This window comes from Canis lupus, chromosome 12 (assembly GCF_011100685.1).
Source record: "Canis lupus familiaris isolate Mischka breed German Shepherd chromosome 12, alternate assembly UU_Cfam_GSD_1.0, whole genome shotgun sequence".
Lineage (NCBI taxonomy): Eukaryota > Metazoa > Chordata > Mammalia > Carnivora > Canidae > Canis > Canis lupus.
In genome coordinates this window covers 6,432,412-6,451,036 of record NC_049233.1, presented here as the reverse complement: position 1 = coordinate 6,451,036, position 18,625 = coordinate 6,432,412, and the positions used below count along the sequence as shown (strand labels likewise).

At 39.9% G+C, this 18,625-nt stretch overlaps 1 protein-coding gene across 5 annotated transcripts in view; it reads left to right on the top strand.

Moving 5' to 3' along the window:
- Positions 1-18,625, top strand: part of TMEM217 (transmembrane protein 217) — a 49,573-nt gene that overhangs the window by 23,271 nt on the left and 7,677 nt on the right. The window contains exon 2 of one of the 5 annotated variants that reach the window (XM_038553911.1): positions 10,425-11,559. The exons of 3 other annotated variants lie outside the window; for them this stretch is intronic. In XM_038553911.1, the coding sequence (XP_038409839.1) occupies positions 10,537-11,115 (579 nt within the window). In that variant the 5' untranslated portion in view covers positions 10,425-10,536 and the 3' untranslated portion in view covers positions 11,116-11,559. Of the gene's footprint in view, positions 1-10,424; positions 11,560-18,625 lie in introns of those variants that run through there. One more of the 5 variants, XM_038553910.1, reaches the window with a different exon arrangement.

Sequence of the window (18,625 nt, the reverse complement as noted above, 5' to 3'; positions counted from 1 at the left end):
AAAAATGTTCAACTTCAGGGGTAAACAATAAAGTGCAAAAAGACTCTTTCAGTGTTGTTATGCCTGGCATATCTGCTTTTGTCTTCATGCCTGTTGCCTCATAGACAAAAAAAAAGGGGGGGGGGAATTGGGGCACCTGGCTGGCTCAGTCAGTAGAACATACAGCTCTTGATTTTGGGGTCATGAGTTTGAGCCCCACATTGGGTGTAGTGATTGCTTAAAATAATAAAATATCAAAAAAATGAGAAAGAAAAGGGAAGACGTAGGTAGGGAAGTGTTACCCACATTACCCTTTGTCAGGAAAAGCAAAAGTCTTCCTAGAGCCCGCAGTGGATTTCTGCTTGTACATCATTTGCTAGAACTGTATCCCATGGACACCCCTGATACAAGCAACTATCTAGAAAAGCAAATATTTTGCCTGTGTCTAGGTTCATTGCCATCCGGAACAAATCAGACTTCTATTAGCAAAGAAGAAGGAAATGGGTATTGGGAATGAAGCTAACGGTGTCTGCTACAACACTGCTTAATAAATAGTAGTTTTACGTGCATAAATAGGAGTTACCCCTTGGCATAAAACAAAAAATAATAATAGCAAAAATACTTACGCAAGTCAATGTTTACTACTAGCTTCAGTCACTGCTCTGAGTGTTTTAAATATATTAGGGACGCCTACGTGGCTCAGTATTTGAGCATCTGCCTTGGGCTTGGGGCGTGATCCCAGGATCCTGGGATCTCGTCCTGCATCAGGCTCCCCACAAGGAGCCTGCTTCTCCCTCTGCCTATGTCTCTGCCTCATTCTGTGTGTGTCTCTTATGAATAAATATATAAAATCTTAAAATATATATATATATAATATATATATATTATATATATATACATACAAACTCATACAGATAAACTCGTTTAATCCTCACAGTAACTTTGAGGTAAATGCTGTTATTATCCTTGTTTTATCTAAGTACTCACAGTTAGATTTACCATAATCCTTGGTGCATTACGTATTCTTCATTGGTCCAGTCATGGCTCTTTTATTTACTTTTTAAATATTAGTTATTTTTATTTATTTTATTTATTTTATTTTTAATTTTATATTTTTTTAAGATTTTGTTTATTTATTCATGAGAGACACACAGAGAGAGAGAGAGAGGCAGAAACACAGGCAGAAGGAGAAGCAGGCTCCATGCAGGGAGCCCAACGTGGGACTCAGTCCCGGGTTCCCAGGATCACACCCCGGGGCCAAAGGCGGCACTAAACAGCTGAGCCACACAGGATGCCCGAAATATTAGCTATTTTTAATAATGTAATAGGTACCCTCCAATCCACCACCCAAAATAAAATTAGGATCTTGTCAGTTATTCGGATCTTAATGCCTGGTCTGCCCAAACCATTTCACTTCCTCCCCAGGCCTGAGGTGACCATCATTCCTCTAGAATCCTAAATTCATCATTCCTCTGCCTTCCTTACATGGTTTCCTTAGACAGTTTTATAATTTTATTGCACCTATATATATGGTCATAAAATGTATGTGTGCATGTATGTGTAATATATATCTATAGTTTTTTTTTAAGATTTTATTTTTTTATGAGAGAGAGAGTGAGTGCAAGCACAAGCAGGGGAGGGGCAGAGAGAGAGGGAGGAGCAAGCTCCCTGCTGCCAGGACCTTAAGATCATGACCTGAGCCAAAGGCAGATGCTTAACCAACTAAGCCACCCAGGTGCCCCTCTATAGTTTTTAACTGTGTATCTTCTTTTGGTACTTCCCCGCCTTACCATTACATTGCTAAGATGCATTCATATTGTTGTGTGTTGCTACGGTCATCCATTTTGATGACCACTTAACATCCCATTGTGTGAGTATGTAGCAGTTTTATTCATCCTCAAGCCATTCTTTATTGGAATACCTTTTACATGCTTATAGATTTTCTTCCTTTCTGGTTATCAACTAGTTTCACTCTGTTACATCCATTCACTAGGAGTTTTGTGGGATTTGAGCAATTTTTCTACATCCTTTTTAATGGCTGCATTAGACCCTGCCTCTTCTGCAAGATTTGCAGCCACGCTTTCCAAATGGTTTACCTTGTGTTGTCAGTTATTTACAGTGAGCTAGCAGAGAGAAGCTGACCAATAAAGGCTTTGATTTGATGGGCCTAGCACACAGAGCCCTTGGTTTCATTCAAGAAGAATGTTGGGGGCTGAGGAGAGGTGAGGAATGTTAGTCCACTGGTAAATATTTCCTTGTTATGATCCCTTTGCCTCCCTGGGCAATCTGGCAAATCTGAGAATCTCTATTATGAGCACTGGGATAACCAGAATCCCCTGTACCTGGGCAAATTCTTTAACACTCCTCCCACAAGTGGCAGATCTAATTTCCCTTCTTCTGAATGCAGGCCAGCCTTGATGACTCTAAAGAATAAAGTGTAGTAGAAGCTATGCTGTGGGACTTCTAAGGCTCAGTTAAAAAAAGGTGATACAGGGCGCCTAGCTGGCTCAGTTGGTGGAACAAATGACTTTTGATCTCAGGGTTGTGAGTTTGAGCCCCCATATTTGGTGTAGAGATTACTTAAAAACAAAATCTTTTAATTATTTTTTTAAGATTGTATTTATTTATTTGAGAGAGAGAGAATGCATGAGTAGGGGGAGGGGCAAAGGGAGAGGGAAGCAGATTCCTCACTGAGCAGGGAGCCTAGCCTGATCCTGGGCTTGATCCCAGGACCCTGGGATCATGAGCTGAGTGAAAGCAGATGTTTAACTGACTGAGCCACCAGGCACCCCCAAAATAAAATCTCTTAAAAAGAAATGAAAAGTTGATACAGCTCCCACCAGCTCACTCTTTTTGGAACACCCACTCTGGGGAAGCCAGTTAGCAAGCTGTAAAGAAGCCCAAAAGAGCCCACACAGAGAGACCACATGGATGGGAACTGAGGTCCCTCACTGACAGCCCACAGCAATTGCCAGACATGTGAGTGAACGAGTCTTCAGGAAGAGCCTCCTCCAAATTTGCAAGTGGTGTTAAGTCATCCTGGATTTCCCCTGTCCAAATTCCTCATCATGCATAATGTTAAGCTAACCCTATGTTGTGTCTAAAATCCTCATCCAGGGATACCTGCATGGTTGAGCAGTTACCTTAGGCTCAGGTCGTGATCCTGGGGTCCGGCAATTGAGTCCCACATCAGGCTCCCCACAGGGAGTCTGCTTCCCCCCCTGCCTGTGTCTCTGCCTCTCCCTCTGTGTCTCTCATGAATAAATAAATAAAATCTTAAAAAAAAAAAAGTCCTCATCCACAGAATCCATATGCATAGTAAACGGTTGTCTTGTGCTATTGAGTTTTAGGGTAATTTTTTATGCAAACTAGTAAATTTAATTTTTAAAAAAGTAACTAATACACCCAATTTAAAGATGTAGAAGTTGGGGACACCTGGCTGTCTCAGGTGGAAGAGTCTGCAACTGTTGATCTTGAGGTTGTGAGTTCATGCCCCATGTTGGGTGTAGAGATTACTTTAAAAAATAGTAATAATTAATAATATTTTTTAAAAAAAGATATGGAAGCTAAGCCCTGGAGAGGATAAGTATACAACAAATGGAAAAGTCAGGATTTGAACTCTAACCATTTGACTTGAAAATTTGCTATTCTTAACCTGATGACCCCCCCCTTACAAATTGTAAATCTATTTCTTCCCTTGCATTTTCAGGATACCCTTGATGGCTCAGAATGTGACTAATTAACTTGAACCTGGGAGGGCAATGCTACCCCCAAAAATATACTTGCTGATGCTCTAAATATAGACCACTCAGAAAAACCAGACTGATCTGTAGGTTGTTAAATGAGATCCATCCAAGTATGATAAAAGTTTAGTTCAGAGCCTAAAAAATGAAGAATATTTTTAAACAAACATAAATGTGAATGAGTTCAAAAGGGATAATGTTAAAATGAAGTGGAAGGATAAAAGTAAACACAATATCTTGTTATATTAATAATTTTTAATTTTTCTAATGTATAGTTCATTTAAAAACCAATGTAGAGGGATCCCTGGGTGGCGCAGCGGTTTGGCGCCTGCCTTTGGCCCAGGGCGCGATCCTGGAGACCCGGGATCGAGTCCCACATCGGGCTCTCGGTGCATGGAGCCTGCTTCTCCCTCTGCCTGTGTCTCTGCCTCTCTCTCTCTCTCTCTGTGTGACTATCATAAATAAATAAAAAATTAAAAAAAAAATAAAAAAATAAAAACCAATGTAGAGATATCTTCCATTTGAAAGTAGTTAAAATGTCAATCAATATTTGAGGCCCCTGGCTGGGTCGGTTGGTAGAGCATGTGACCCTTGATCTCAGGATCATGAGTTCAACCCCCACTGGGTATTAAACCCCCTACTTTAAATTTAAAAAAATAAAATAAAGTAGGGACGCCTGGGTAGCTCAGTCAGTGACTCTTGATTTCAGCTCAGATCATGATCTCAAGGTCATGAGATCAAGCTCTGCATTGGGAACCACACTCAGTGGGGAGTCTGCAGCAGATTGTCTCTCTCTCCCTCTACCCCATCCCCACTTGTGCTCTCTCTCTCTCAAATAAATAGATAAATCTTTTTTTTTTTAATGTCGATATTCAGGGCACCTGAGTGGCTCAGCCAGTTAAGCGTCGGCCTTCAGCTCAGGTCATGATCCTGGAGTCCCAGGATAGAGCCCCACGTCAGGCTTCCTGCTCAACAGAGAGCCTGCTTCTCCCACTCCCCCCTGCTCATGTGCTCTCTCTCTCTCTCTCTCTCTCTCTCTAAAATAAATAAGTAAAATATTTTTTAAAATTTTTAAAAATTTATTTATGATAGTCACAGAGAGAGAGAGAGAGAGAGAGAGAGAGGCAGAGACACAGGCAGAGGGAGAAGCAGGCTCCATGCACCGGGAGCCCGACGTGGGATTCGATCCTGGGCCAAAGGCGGGCACCAAACCGCTGCGCCATCCAGGGATCCCAGTAAAATATTTTTTAAGTCAATATTCAAAGATAGAATCATTTCTAGCAGTGTACATAGTTGAAATAATGTATCACTCTCAGGACATTTCACAAAGAAAAAAAGACTTGCACTGTTACCAACTACTTTTCTTTTTTTTTTTTTTTTTTTTTTAATTTTTATTTATTTATGATAGTCACAGAGAGAGAGAGAGAGAGAGGCAGAGACACAGGCAGAGGGAGAAGCAGGCTCCATGCACCAGGAGCCCGATGTGGGATTCGATCCCGGATCTCCAGGATCGCGCCCTGGGCCAAAGGCAGGCGCCAAACCGCTGCGCCACCCAGGGATCCCCCAACTACTTTTCATGCTAACATTTTTAGCTCTTGGTTTAGACTGGGACAGAATTACCTGGCTGTCTTTCCACAATGCCAGCTTAACCATTTTGGGGGCTACAAAGATATTGTATCACAATAAGTTACACTAGCATAAAGGGAACCAATGGGATATATTTAAATAAATGATCTGGATTTATTAGGAACTCATAAAACAATTATATTTTCATAAATTTATTAAAATTGTGTGTGTGTATGTTTAGTACCAATACTTAAGGGATTCTAATAAAGACAGCAGTCCTCTGCCCCACCTCCTTGTCATAACTTCCCACAAGCAGACACCTTCTGGTTTCCTCCTACTGACCTCATTTTCCCTAAACCATACATGTATATTGATATTTCTTTTTTTTTTTAAGATTTTTAAAAAGATTTATTTATTTATTTCTATGTGTGTGAGAGAGAGAGAGCACTCGTAGGGGGGAACAGCAGAGGGAGAGAGAGTCCTGAGCGGACTCCGTGCTCGATCTCACAACCCTGAGCAGAAACCAAGAGTTGGATGCTTACCCTGACTGTGCCACCCAGGTATTGCCATATTGACATTTCTTGATTAATCATTTTTAGACATTATATGTTGGTTTCCCATCGTGATAGATGAGGACTTCTTACCCCTACATACCTACTCACTGCCTTTCCTCCCCAGCTCCTAATATGACTATATCATCATCATTCATGGCTCTATCAAGACTATAACTTCACAAGTGGTGTTAGTCACAGAAGCTCAGAGGAGACATGATGGTGCTTGGACTATTGGTGGTGGCAAGGGAGATGGAAAAGACAATGACTGAGTCAAGATGTATATGTGGGGTGGGGGTGGGGGAAAGAAAGGAGATGGAACTTATGTTTTGGGATGTAGAAGAGAGATAGGGAGGTATAAGAGTCAACTTGTTAACATAACAAAAGACACTTTTATCATCCTCAACACTTAGGAAGTTCCAATGGTTTGGAGAACTATAAGCCAGGACCAGGGATGAAGACCAAATATATATTTCTTTTAAGATTTATTTAGTCACTATTTTAGAGACAGGGCTGGGCAGAGGGAGAGGGAGAAAGAGAATCTTAAGCTCCATCTCACACCCCTGAGATCATGACCTGAGCCAAAACCAGGAGTCCAAGAGTTGGACGCTTAACGAACTGAGCCACTCAGGCACCTTAAATATATATTTCTTATAATAAATCACAATATCACTCTCAGGTATTACCTCTTCAAATATACTATCCTATTTTCCCTTTCCTCCCTTCCTCCTCCTCCTTTCTTCCCCTTCCCCTTCTTCTCCTTTTCCTCTTCTTCATCCTCCTTCTTCTCTCTCTCCCTCTCTTCCTCTCTCTAATCTTATTATATTCTTTATGTCTCTTAACTTCTCATCCGCTTTCTCTATGTTTTTGTCTCTCTGTATTACAGTCTGGATAAGGTCTCCTGACCTGTCTTCTGCTTAACTAATTACAGTTTCACCTGTGTCCAATCTGCTACCAAATATGCCCATGGAAATTTTAATTTCAGGTCTTAAGTTTTTCATCTCTAGAAATTCTGTCTGGTTCTCTCTCTGCTAGGTTATTTTCTGTGGTCTCCTATTTCCACATATATTTTCAATATTGCCTTTTACTTATATAAATGTTGTAATCAAAGGGAATTCTGATAAAAGCTATAACATAGTGGAACCTTGAAGAAATTATGCTAAATAAAATAAGCCAGAAACAAAAAGACAAATACTGTATCATTTCACTTTACTACTTTGGATCTATCACATCCAGGTATATTACATACTATATCCAGAGTAGTAAAATTCATAGAAACAAAAAGCAGATGGCTGGTTCAGTCAGTAAAGTATATGACTCTGAATCTCAGGGTCATGAGTTCAAGCTCCACATTGGGTGTGGAGCCAACTTAACAGGAAAAAAAAAAGTAGAATGGTGGTTGCCAGAGATTGTGGGAGAGGGGAAATAGGGAGTTGTTTAATGGGTATAGAGTTTCAGTTTTGCAAGATGAAAAAGTTCTAGAAATTGGCTGCATAGCAATGTGAATATAGTTAACACTGTTGAACTGCACACTTAAAAAAATGGTTAAGGGAGCCTGGGTGACTCAGTCAATTAAGCATCTGACTCTTGATTTTGGCTCCAGTCCTGGTCTCGGGGTTGTGGAATTAAGCTCTGCGTGGGGCTCTGTGCTCAGTGGGGAGTCTGCTTCTCTCTCTTTCTCTCCCCTCTCTCCCTCTGCCCCACCCTATGTGCTTGTGCTCTATCTAAAAGAAATAAAGAAATATTAAAAAAAAAAAAAAAAAGGGTAGTGCCTGGGTGGCTCAGTAGATTAAGCATCTGCCTTCAGCTCAGGTTATGATCTCAGAGTCCTGGGATCTAGCTCTGCATCAGGCTCCCTATTCAGCCAGGGGTGGGGTGTCTGCTTCTCCTTCTGCCTGCTACTCCGCCTGCTTGTGCTCTCTCTCTCTCATTCTCTGTCAAAAAATTAATTAGTTAATTAAATCTTTTTACAAAATGATTAAAATGGTGGGGCACCAGGGTGGTTCTGTTAGAAGAGAATGCAACTCTTGATTTTTGGATGGCCCCACATTGGATGTAGAGATTACTAAAATAAATAAGTGAACTTCTAAAAAATGGTTAAGATGGGGATCCCTGGGTGGCGCAGCGGTTTGGCGCCTGCCTTTGGCCCAGGGCGCAATCCTGGAGACCCAGGGTCGAATCCCACGTCGGGCTCCCGGTGCATGGAGCCTGCTTCTCCCTCTGCCTGTGTCTCTGCCTCTCTCTCTCTCTGTGTGACTATCATAAATAAATAAAAATTTTAAAAAATGGTTAAGATGATACATTTTATGTGTGTTTTACCATAATCAAAAATAAAATTAAAATTTTAATGTGAAAAATGTATTAACTGTAACTGTTAAATAATTTCATATGTTTGCAGTTCTGTTTCTGCTGTCCACTATTTCTGCTGGTTCTCATTTGCAGTGCCTTGTTCCTTGTGTGCTGGTTCTTCTTTATTGTGTAGTAGTCATCATCCCTGAAAATGTGCTGATGGAGATTCTTTGAGGACCAACACAAAGATGAATTCCTCCAGAGAAGATTTGAGTTTACTTCTGTCAGGAACTTAGAGACAATTTCAGCTCTGGACTACTTTAAACTGGATTTGTAACTTAAATTTTTTTTTTACGATTCTATTTATTTATTTCAGAGAGAGAGAGAGCGAGTGGCAGAGGGGGAGGGCAGAGTCCCACATGGGGCTGGATCCCTTGTCCCTGAGCTGAAGTCAAGAGTCAGATGCTTGGGGCACCTGGATGGCTCCGTGGTTGAGCATCTGCTTTTGGCTCAGGTCATGATCTCGGGGTCCTGGGATCAAGTCCTGTATTGGGCTCCTTGTGGGGAGCCTGCTTCTCCCTCTGCCTGTGTCTCTGCCTCTCTCTGTGACTCTCATGAATAAATAAATAAAATCTTTAAAAAAAAAAAAGTCAGATACTTAACTAACTGAGCCACCCAGGTGCCCCATAAAAACTTCTTTGAATACCTCATATAATTTGGGCTACAAATCCACAAAAAGGCTAGCTATGGTCCAATGCCTCAAAGAGAGTTTCTCCCCTTATTTTCAGTGTAGCATTAAGTTCTCTTTCTTGAGTCTCTTGAGGGGATGATGCCAGTCCCGCTTACTTCTGATTCACCTTTAATCACAGGGAGCCACAACTAATACAAGGAAGGCTTCCTAATAGATTCCCCACCTTGGTGGATCTGCGCTTTGATTTCATTTGTCCTTAGCCTATAGAGTTTGCTCAGATTGGTAAATATCTCAGAGCAAAACTGAGTTCCATGCTTGCTTACCTTTCCCATTTCTCATCTCCGATAGATTGGTTTCTTACCTTGTACTTTGTCAGCTCTTCTGTGCTTTTAAGAATATCTTAAGGGGCACCTGGGTGGCTCAGACAGTTAAGCATCTGCCTTCAGCTCAGGTCATGATCCCAGGGTCCTGGGATCTAGCCCCGCATCAAGCTCCCTGTTCAGCGGGGAGCCTGCTTCTCCCTCAGCTTGCTTGTTCTCTGTGTCAAATAAATACGTAAACTCTCTGTTAAAAAAAAGAATATTTTAAAACTATTTTATTAAGAATTTTTAGTTGTTTTAAGCAAGTTGGCCCCTAACCTAACCAATCAGAAATCCCTCTACTTTATTTCCTTTTCAATGATTCCTGTTCTTCTTATTCATTTTTTCCCTAATATTTTTTGTTGTTCTTATTATTGGGTTGGGTGTTTTTCCTTAAATTTTTTAGTTGAACCCGCAGCTCATTATTGCTTTTTCTTTTCTATTATTAGGCTATTCCATACTTGCAGCTCTAAATTTCTCCTGAAAGTACACCTTTCTTTGTATTCTTTAAGTTTTGATATGTAGTGCAGGAGTGATTGCTGAAAGCCAGTTGGTGTCCACCTGTTTTCACCAACTCTTCATGCCAGCAGGGCTATTGTACTGCTGATTTTTCTCCTGAGACACTGACACCCAAGGTCTGGCAAGTGCAGCCAATTTTCCTCATCAGGGTACAGCAATGGTTGCCTAAGGGAATGCTGAAAAATATAAGAGCATAATTTAAACTACCTTTTCTACTCCAGGTTTTCCAATATTGGCTACATATGCAAATCACTAGGAAGTTTTGAAAAACACTGATTTCTAGGTCGAACTCAGGAAATGTTCTAATTGTTCTGGGGCAGAGCCTGGGCACTTTCTTTCTTTCTTTTTTTTTTTTTTTTTTTTTTTTAGATTTTATTTATTCATAAGAGACAGAGAGAGAGAGAGAGAGAGAGGCAAAGACACAGAGGGAGAAGCAGGCTCCATGCAGGGAGCCTGATGTGGAACTCAATCCTGGGACTCCAGGATCACGCTCTGGGCTGAAGGCAGGTGCTAAACCGCTGAGCCACCCAGGGATCCTGGCATGGGTGCTTTCAGCGATTCTAATGTGAAGCCAGGGTTGAGAACCACTTCTCTCATTTATCTGCTCCTTGCCACCAGCCCCAGACTCCCTCCTCCTCATTCACACTCCCAAGCATTTTTAAAGTCTTCTGTCTTCCCAAAGCTGTTTATTTCCTAGTTTCCATATTTCTCTCTATTGTTTTTCCAGGGTGAATTTTGGGGCTGGAGGCAGAAAGTCTGATAATTTACCGCATTGGCAGGAATCAGAATTCTCCTGCTATTTGTCTTCTGTACTATTTGTCTTCACAGAAAATCTCAACATGAGACAGCAGCGTTGGTTTGGGATGAATGCCAGGATGGGCACCGTGTTATCAGGGGTCTTTACCATTGTGGCCACCGACATGTACCTTATCTTTGAACAGAAGTACATAAGGAGGAATGACTGCATTGACAATGACCTACAGACCCAGAGTGCAAGTGACATGGTAGAGCAGTTCATCATCTGCTGGACTTTCAGTATTGTCTTCTTCCTGTCTTTCGTTACCATCATCATCAGCTGCTTCCTCCTATACTCAGTATATGCCCAAATATACAGGGGCTTGGTGACCTACATCATCTGGATCATTTTCTATGAAACTGTAAACATTGTAGTACAAATCCTTACCAACAATGACTCTGTCACTGAAGAGGTCAGAGCTGTACGCTGGTTTGGCTTGCTGTCCCGTATATTCATGCACTGTTTCTGGCTATTCTATGTCATCTCCTATGCCCACATAATCTATAAAAGTCAAAGCCAGGGCACTATAATCTCCTACAATAGACGTATTTCTACAGGCAATGGAGAGTTCCTACGACTGAAATCAAAGATCGTCAACTTTACCCACCGCTATAGTGAATAATGTTTGCCCTTATCTCTCCCCACACAGGCAGGAATCCCAGATTCTGATGATAGTTCTAGCTCTGTCTCTTCCAGTTTTGCTGATCTGTTCAGCTGTAGAGAACTGCCACCTTTTGGGGGAAATGTGGAGAGGAATGTCATTATAATCACAACTGGGACCACCTGCTCATTGAGGGCAGTTAGTGAAAGGATATTGTTATATATCAAGCTGCCCCTTGAGTTCCTCCTTGCTTTTCTGGTCAGCACCACCTTAGAAGTCAAAATAAAGAGGGCAAGGGAATAAAATTAGGCTGCCTTGCGGTCTGGCAATCCTTTCACCTTGGTATATGTCGGCTCTCTTATTCAACCTTGCGGTGCCTTGGGGTAGCTTTGTGTCACGGTCTTTCCCCCTATGTCCTCTATGCTATATTCCAGATAAATAAAAGAATAAAAATAGAGAAAATCATTCTTCATTTTCTCTGAGTCCTCCCTCCCTCCCCACATTTGTCAAAGAGTGCAAAATGCACTTGGTTAACCAAAAGTCATTTGTTAAACTTTTCTGTCTGTAACTATGCTGGATTTAGTGGGAGAATACAAAAAAGTACAAGATACAAAGCCTAATCTTGAGGATTTTGTAGTTTAGTATAAGAAATGAAATCCCCACTGATGACTTAATAAACCAAGACAGCACAAGACTACACATTGTCATAGATCATCAAACATCACTTTGTATTCAGTTTCAGAAACTGTCAGAAGCAGTTTAAACCAGGATGGAAGACAAATTGAGCAAATTTCTGCTTCAAACATTAGGCATTATGTTAAGTGTCTGTTTATTTAATAGCTTTCTGAAGTATATTTAACATAATAAACTGCACGTTTAGAATATATAGTTTAATAAGTTTTGATATAAGTATATTCCAGTGAAACAGTCACAACTGAATTCCTAAACATATCACCCCCAAAAGTTTCCTCTTAATCCCTGCCTCCCTCCCGTTCCTGAACCACCCTCTACCATCTCAAGGCACTGAGTCGATGTCATTATATATTAGTTTGCATTTTTCTAAAATCTTACATAAATGGAATCATATAGCATGCACTCTTTTTTTTGTCTAGTTTCTTTCACTTAGCCTGATACCTGTAAGATTCACTCATGTTGGGGCACCTGGGTGGCTCAGTGGTTGAGCGTCTGTGTTCAGCTCAGGTTATGATCCTGGGGTCCTGGGATCAAGTCCTGCATCAGGCTCCCTGCAGGGAGCCTGCTTCTCCCTCTGCCTACGTCTCTGCCCCTATCTCTGTGTGTCTTTTATGAATATATAAAATCTTTAAAGAAAAAAAAAGACTCACTTATGTTGTGGGGTACCTAGGTGGCCCAGTCTGTTAAGTGTCTGACTCTTGATTTCAGTTCAGGTCATGATCTCAGGGTCATAGGATCAAGCCCCCTGTCAGGCTCCAAGTCCTCAGCACAGAGTCAGCACGTACCTCTTTCTCTGCTCCTTCCCCTGCTCACACATGCCTGTTCTCGCTCTCTCTTTCTCTAAAATAAATAAATAAAATGTTTTAAAGTTTTTCATCTGTGTTGTTAGGTATATTGAGAGTTCATTCTTTATTCCTGAGTAGTATGCCATGGCATGAATATACCATGGTTTACTTATCCATTTGCCCATTGAAGAACATCTACTGATTTGAAGTTTGGGGCAGTTATGAATAAGAACTCTATAAACAATTGTGTACAAGACTTTGTATGGACTTAAGATTTCATTTATCTTGCATGAATACCATTTTAACTTCTTAAGAAAATGGCAAACTTTCTTCCAGAGTGGCTGTACCATTTTCTATTCCCCTTGGCAGTGTATAAGAATTTCAGTCCCTTCACATCTTTGCAAGCACTTAGTACAGACAATAAATTTTCATCTTAGCCATTCTAATGGGTATATAGTGGTATCTCATCATAGTTTTTAACTTGCATTTTTCTCACGGAGAATGATGTTGAGCATCTTTTCATGTGCTTATTTAGCATCCTATCTTTTTTGGTAAGGTGTCTGCTCAAATCTTTTGTCCATGTTATTTTTTTGTTTGTCCATGTTTGTTTATTTGTTAATGTAATCCCTACACACATGTGGGGCTTGAACTCACAACGCTGAGATCAAGAGTCATACGGTCTTCCAACTAAGCCAGCCAGGTATTCCTCTTTTGTCCATTTAAAAAAATGAGGTTGGGGCACTGGGGTGGCTCATTTGGTTAAGCATCTGCCATCAGCCCAGGTCATGATCCTGGAGTCCCGGGATTGAGCCCCATGTCAGGCTCTGAGCTCAGGAAGCCTGATTCTCCCTCTTCCTTTGTCCCTCTCCATTCGTGCTTTCTTTCTCAAATAAATAAATTAAATCTTTGGGACACCTGGGTGGCTCAGAGGTTGAGGGTCTGCCTTCAGCTCAGGGAGTGATCTTGGTCCCGGGATCGAGTCCCACATCAGGCTCCCTGCCTGGAGCCTGCTTCTCCCTCTGCTTGTGTCTCTGCCTCTCTCCCTCTGTGCGTGTCTCTCATGAATAAATAAATAAAATATTTAAAAAATATATAAAAATAAAAACAAATTTAAAATTAGGATGTGGGGACACCTGACTGGCTTGATTGGTAGAGCATGCAACCCTTGATCTACATGAGTAGATCATGAGTTCAAATCCTACATTGAGCATGGAGCTTACTTAAAAAAAAAAAAAAAAGAGGTTGTTTGTTTTTTATTATTGAGTTTTGGAAGTTCTTTATGTTATCTGGATATAAGTTCTTTACCAGGGATCCCTGGGTGGCACAGCGGTTTGGCGCCTGCCTTTGGTCCAGGGCGTGATCCTGGAGACCCAGGATCGAATCCCACGTTGGGCTCCCAGTGCATGGAGCCTGCTTCCCCTCTGCCTATGTCTCTGCTTCTCTCTGTCTCTCTCTCTCTCTCTATGACTATCATAAATAAATAAAAAAATTAAAAAAAAATAAGTTCTTTACCAGATATATGATTAGTACATTTTTTCCCCATTTGTGCCTTGTCTTTTCATTTACTTAGTGTCTTGTGAAAAGCAGAGATTTATAATTTCAGTGAAGTCCAATTGAACAATTTGTTCTTTTATGGATCTCACTTTTGTTTATCATATACAGGAAATCTTTGCCTATCTCAAGATCATAAAGGTTTTCTCTCTTTTTAAAAAAGATTTTATTTTTAAGCAATCTCTACACCCAACATGGAGCTCAAACTTATAACCCTGAGATCAAGAGCTGCATGTTCTACAGACTGAACCAGCCAAACATCTCTTTTGAGTTATTTTTTTCTATATATGGTGAGAGATATAGATCAAAGTTCACTTTTTTTGCTCCTGGATATCTGATTGTTCCAACACTAATTGTTACAAAGTTTATCCTTTCTCTACTGAATTGATACAGACACACATATCTATTTCTGGATCCTATTTTATTCTGTTGATCTATTTGTCTGTCTTTATGCGAATGCCACACTGCCTTGATTATGGTAGCTTTATAAGTTTTTAAATCACATCCCTCCAACTATATTTTTTTAAGATTTTATTTATTTATTCATGAGAGACAGAGAGAGAGGCAGAGACATAGGCAGAGAAAGAAGCAGGCTCCATGCAGAAAGCTCGATGTGAGACTCAATCCTGGGACTTCAGGATCTCGCCCCAAGCCAAAGACAGGCACTCAACCTCTGAGCCACCCAGGCATCCCCTAACTGTATTTTTTTTTTTTTCAAAATTGTTTTGACTATTCTAGGTCCTTTACATTTCCATATGAATTTAGAATGAGCTTAAAATTTTTATTTAAAAAAAAATGCCTCCTGGGGCTCCTGGGTGGCTCAGTTGGTTAAGCATCTGCTTTTGGCTCAGGTCATGATCCAGGGACCCTGGGATTGAACCCTGCAATGGGCTCTTTGCTGGGGGGCAGGGGGGAGACTGCTTCTCCCTCTCCTTCTACCTGCTGCTCCTCCTGCTTGTGCTTGCTCACTCTCTCTGTCAATTAAATAAATTAAATCTTCAAAAAAATTTTTTAAAAACCTGCTGTGGGGTGCTGAGGTCCAGTCAGTTTGGGGGTCTGACTTTGGGGTCATAGGATAGAACCCCACATCGTGCCTCATGCTCAGCGAGAAGTCTGCCTCTCCCTCTCCCTCTGCCCCTCCTCCTGCTTGTGTTCTGCCTCTCTCTCAAAAAAAAAATAAAAATTAAAATAAAACCTTTTTTTTTTTTAAATGCCTGCTAGGAATTTGATTGGGATTACATTAAATCTCTGTAGATCAATTGGGGAAGAATTGACATCTTAACAGTATTGAGTCTTCTAACCCATGAGAGCAGTATCTCTCTTCATTCACTAAGTCTTCTTTAATTTCTCTCAGCAATACTTTGTAGTTTTCAATGCTCACAAGTCTTTCACATCTTTTGTCAGATTTATCTATCTTTTATGCTATTGTAAATGGTATTACTTCTTAAATTTCAATTCTGATTGTTGTTAGGATATAGAAATAAAATTATTTTTTGTACATTGATCTTTTATCCTCCAATACTGCTAAACTCATGTATTAGGTCAAGTAACATTTTTGTAGATTTTCTGCGTAGTCAATCACTATTGTCTGCAAATAATGACAGTTTTACTGCTTCCTCCTCTTGCCTTACTATACAGGCTAGCATTTCCCAGGACAATGTTGAGTAGAAGTAGAGAGAAGGGACATTATTTTTTTTTTTTTAAGATGATTGATTAATTGATTTTAAAGTAGGCTCCATGTTAGGCCTGAACTCACAATCCTGAGATCAAGACCTGAGCTGAGGTCAAGAATCAGATGATTAACTAACTGGCCACCAAGTTGCCCCTAAAGATTTTATTTTTTAAGTAATTTCTACACCAAACATGGATCTTGAACCCACAACCCCAACATCAAGAGTTGCACACTCCACTGACTGAGCCAGCCAGGCATCCCAAGAAGGGACATTATTGTTTTGTTCTGGATTTTAGAGGGGAAACATTCAGTCTTTCTCCATTAATTTAGGTGTTAGCTGTAGACTTTTCATAGATGTCTTATATCAAGTTGAGAAAGTTCTCTTTAAATTTTTTTTAATGTATTTATTCATGAGAGACAGAGAGAGAGAGGCAGAGACAGAGGCAGAGGGAGAAGCTGGCTCCAGGCAGGGAGCCTGATGTGGGACTCAGTCCCGGGACTGGAGGATCACACCCTGAGCCAAAGGCAGACACTCAACTGCTGAGACACCCAAGCCTCCTGAGAAAGTTCTCTTCTATTCCTAGTTTGCTAAAGATGTTTAAAATCACAAACAAATGTTTCATACTGTCAAATGTTTTTTCTGCATGACATGATCACATGGTCTTTTATTTTTTAGATTATTAATATGGTAAATTATTTCGATATATTTTCAAACATTAAACCAAACATGATGGGACACCTGGGTGGCTCAGCGATTGAGCGTCTGCCTTTGGCTCAGGGCCTGATCCCGGGCCTGGGGATAGAGTCCCACCCACATCTGTCTGTATCTCTGCCTCTATCTTTGTGTCTCTCATGAATAAATAAATAAAATCTTAAAAAAAAAAAGTCAACATGAATATTCCTGGAATAAACTCTACTTGGTCATGGTGTATAATCTTTTTTATAAAGTGTGAGATTCAATTTGTTCAATTTTGGTTAGAATTTTTTAATCGATGTTCATAGGGGATATCTGTCATAGTTTTCTTTTCTTATAATGTCTTCATTAAATTTTGGTATCAGAGTCATGATTGCTTAATAGAAAGTATTTCTTCCTTTTCAATTTTCTTTAAAAGTTTATATATAATCGGTATGTATTTCTTCCTTAAATACTTGGTGGGATTCAGCAGTAAATTTTCTTTGTGGGAAGTATTAAATTACAAATTCAATTTAAAAACAAACAAACAGGGATCCCTGGGTGACTCAGTGGTTTAGCACCTGCCTTCGGCCTGGGGCATGATCCTAGAGCCCTGGATCCAGTCCCACATTGGGCTCCCTGCATGGAGCCTGCTTCTCTCTCTGCCTGTGTCTCTCTCTGCCTCTCCCTCCCTCTCTCTCTCTCTGTCTCTCATGAATAAATAAATAAAATCTTTAAAACAAACAAACAAAAACAGATATAGGACTACAAGCGTCATCTATTTTTTCTTGAGTAAGCTTTACTAGTTTATGTCTTTTTTTAAAGATTTTCTTTCTTTCTTTCTTTCTTTCTTTCTTTCTTTCTTTCTTTCTTTCTTTCTTTCTTTCTTTCTTTCTTTCTTTCTTTTTCTATTTATTGTTTTAAAGAGAGAGAAAGCACAAGCAAGGGAAGGGGCAGAGGGAGACACAGGCTCCCTACTAAGCACAGAGCCGGACTCAGGGTTCTATCCTAGAACCATGGGATCACAATCTGAACTGAAGGCAGATGTTTAACTGACTGAGCTACACAACTGCCTCTAGTTTGTGTCTTTTAATTTGCCCGTTTTATCTAAGTTGTCAAGTTAATTGCCATAAAGCTGTTCATAATATTCCCTTATGATCCATAGAATATACAGTGAAGTCACTGCTCTCATTTCTGATTTTGTTAATTTGTGTTTTTTCCTCTTTTTCTTTTCTGATCAGTCTAACTAGAGGTTTTAGATTTTTAATGATACCAAATTTTGGTTTCATTGATTTTATCTCTCCCTTTTTCTGTCTTATGTCTCATTGATTTCCACTGTGATCTTTATTATTTTCCTTCTTCTACTTACTTTAATTTGCTCTTCTTTTTTATACTTTTCTTAACGTAGAAGCTGAGGTAATTGATTGAAGACCTTACTTATTTTCTAATATAGGCACTTGGTACTATAAAATTTCCCCCAAGTGCTATCTTAATGGCTTCACATAAATTTTGATATGTTGTATTTCATTTTCAGTCAGTTAAAAATACTTTCTAATTTCCTTTTGATTTTTTCTTTGATCTATGGATTATCTATAAATGTGCTACTCTGTTTCAATATTTGAGGATTTTTCAGAAAGCTTTCTATTATTAATTTCTAATTTAATTTCAATATGATCAGAGAATATACAGTTATGATTTTTTTTAAAGATTTTATTTATTTTTTCATGAGAGACACAGAGAGGCAGAGACACAGGCAGAGGGAGAAGCAGGCTCCATGCAGGGAGCCCGATGTGGGACTTGATCCCGGGACTCCAGGATCATGTCCTGGGCCGAAGGCAGGCACTAAACCACTGAGTCACCCAGAGATCCCCCTACAGTTATTATTTAAATCATTTTAAATTTATTGAAAATAGCTTTATGACCCGGAATAAGTTCTATCTTGTAACTGTTTCATGTGCTCCTGGAAAGAATATTTATTCTGCTATTATTAGGTGCAATGTTCTTCAAATGTCATTTAGATCAAGTTGGTTGATAGTACTGTTCAAATCTTTTGATATCTTTTCTAATTTTCTGTACTTGTTCTATTAATTACTGAAAGAGGTGTATTGAAATTGCTGACTATAATTATGGATTTATCTATTTCTCTTTATAATTCTA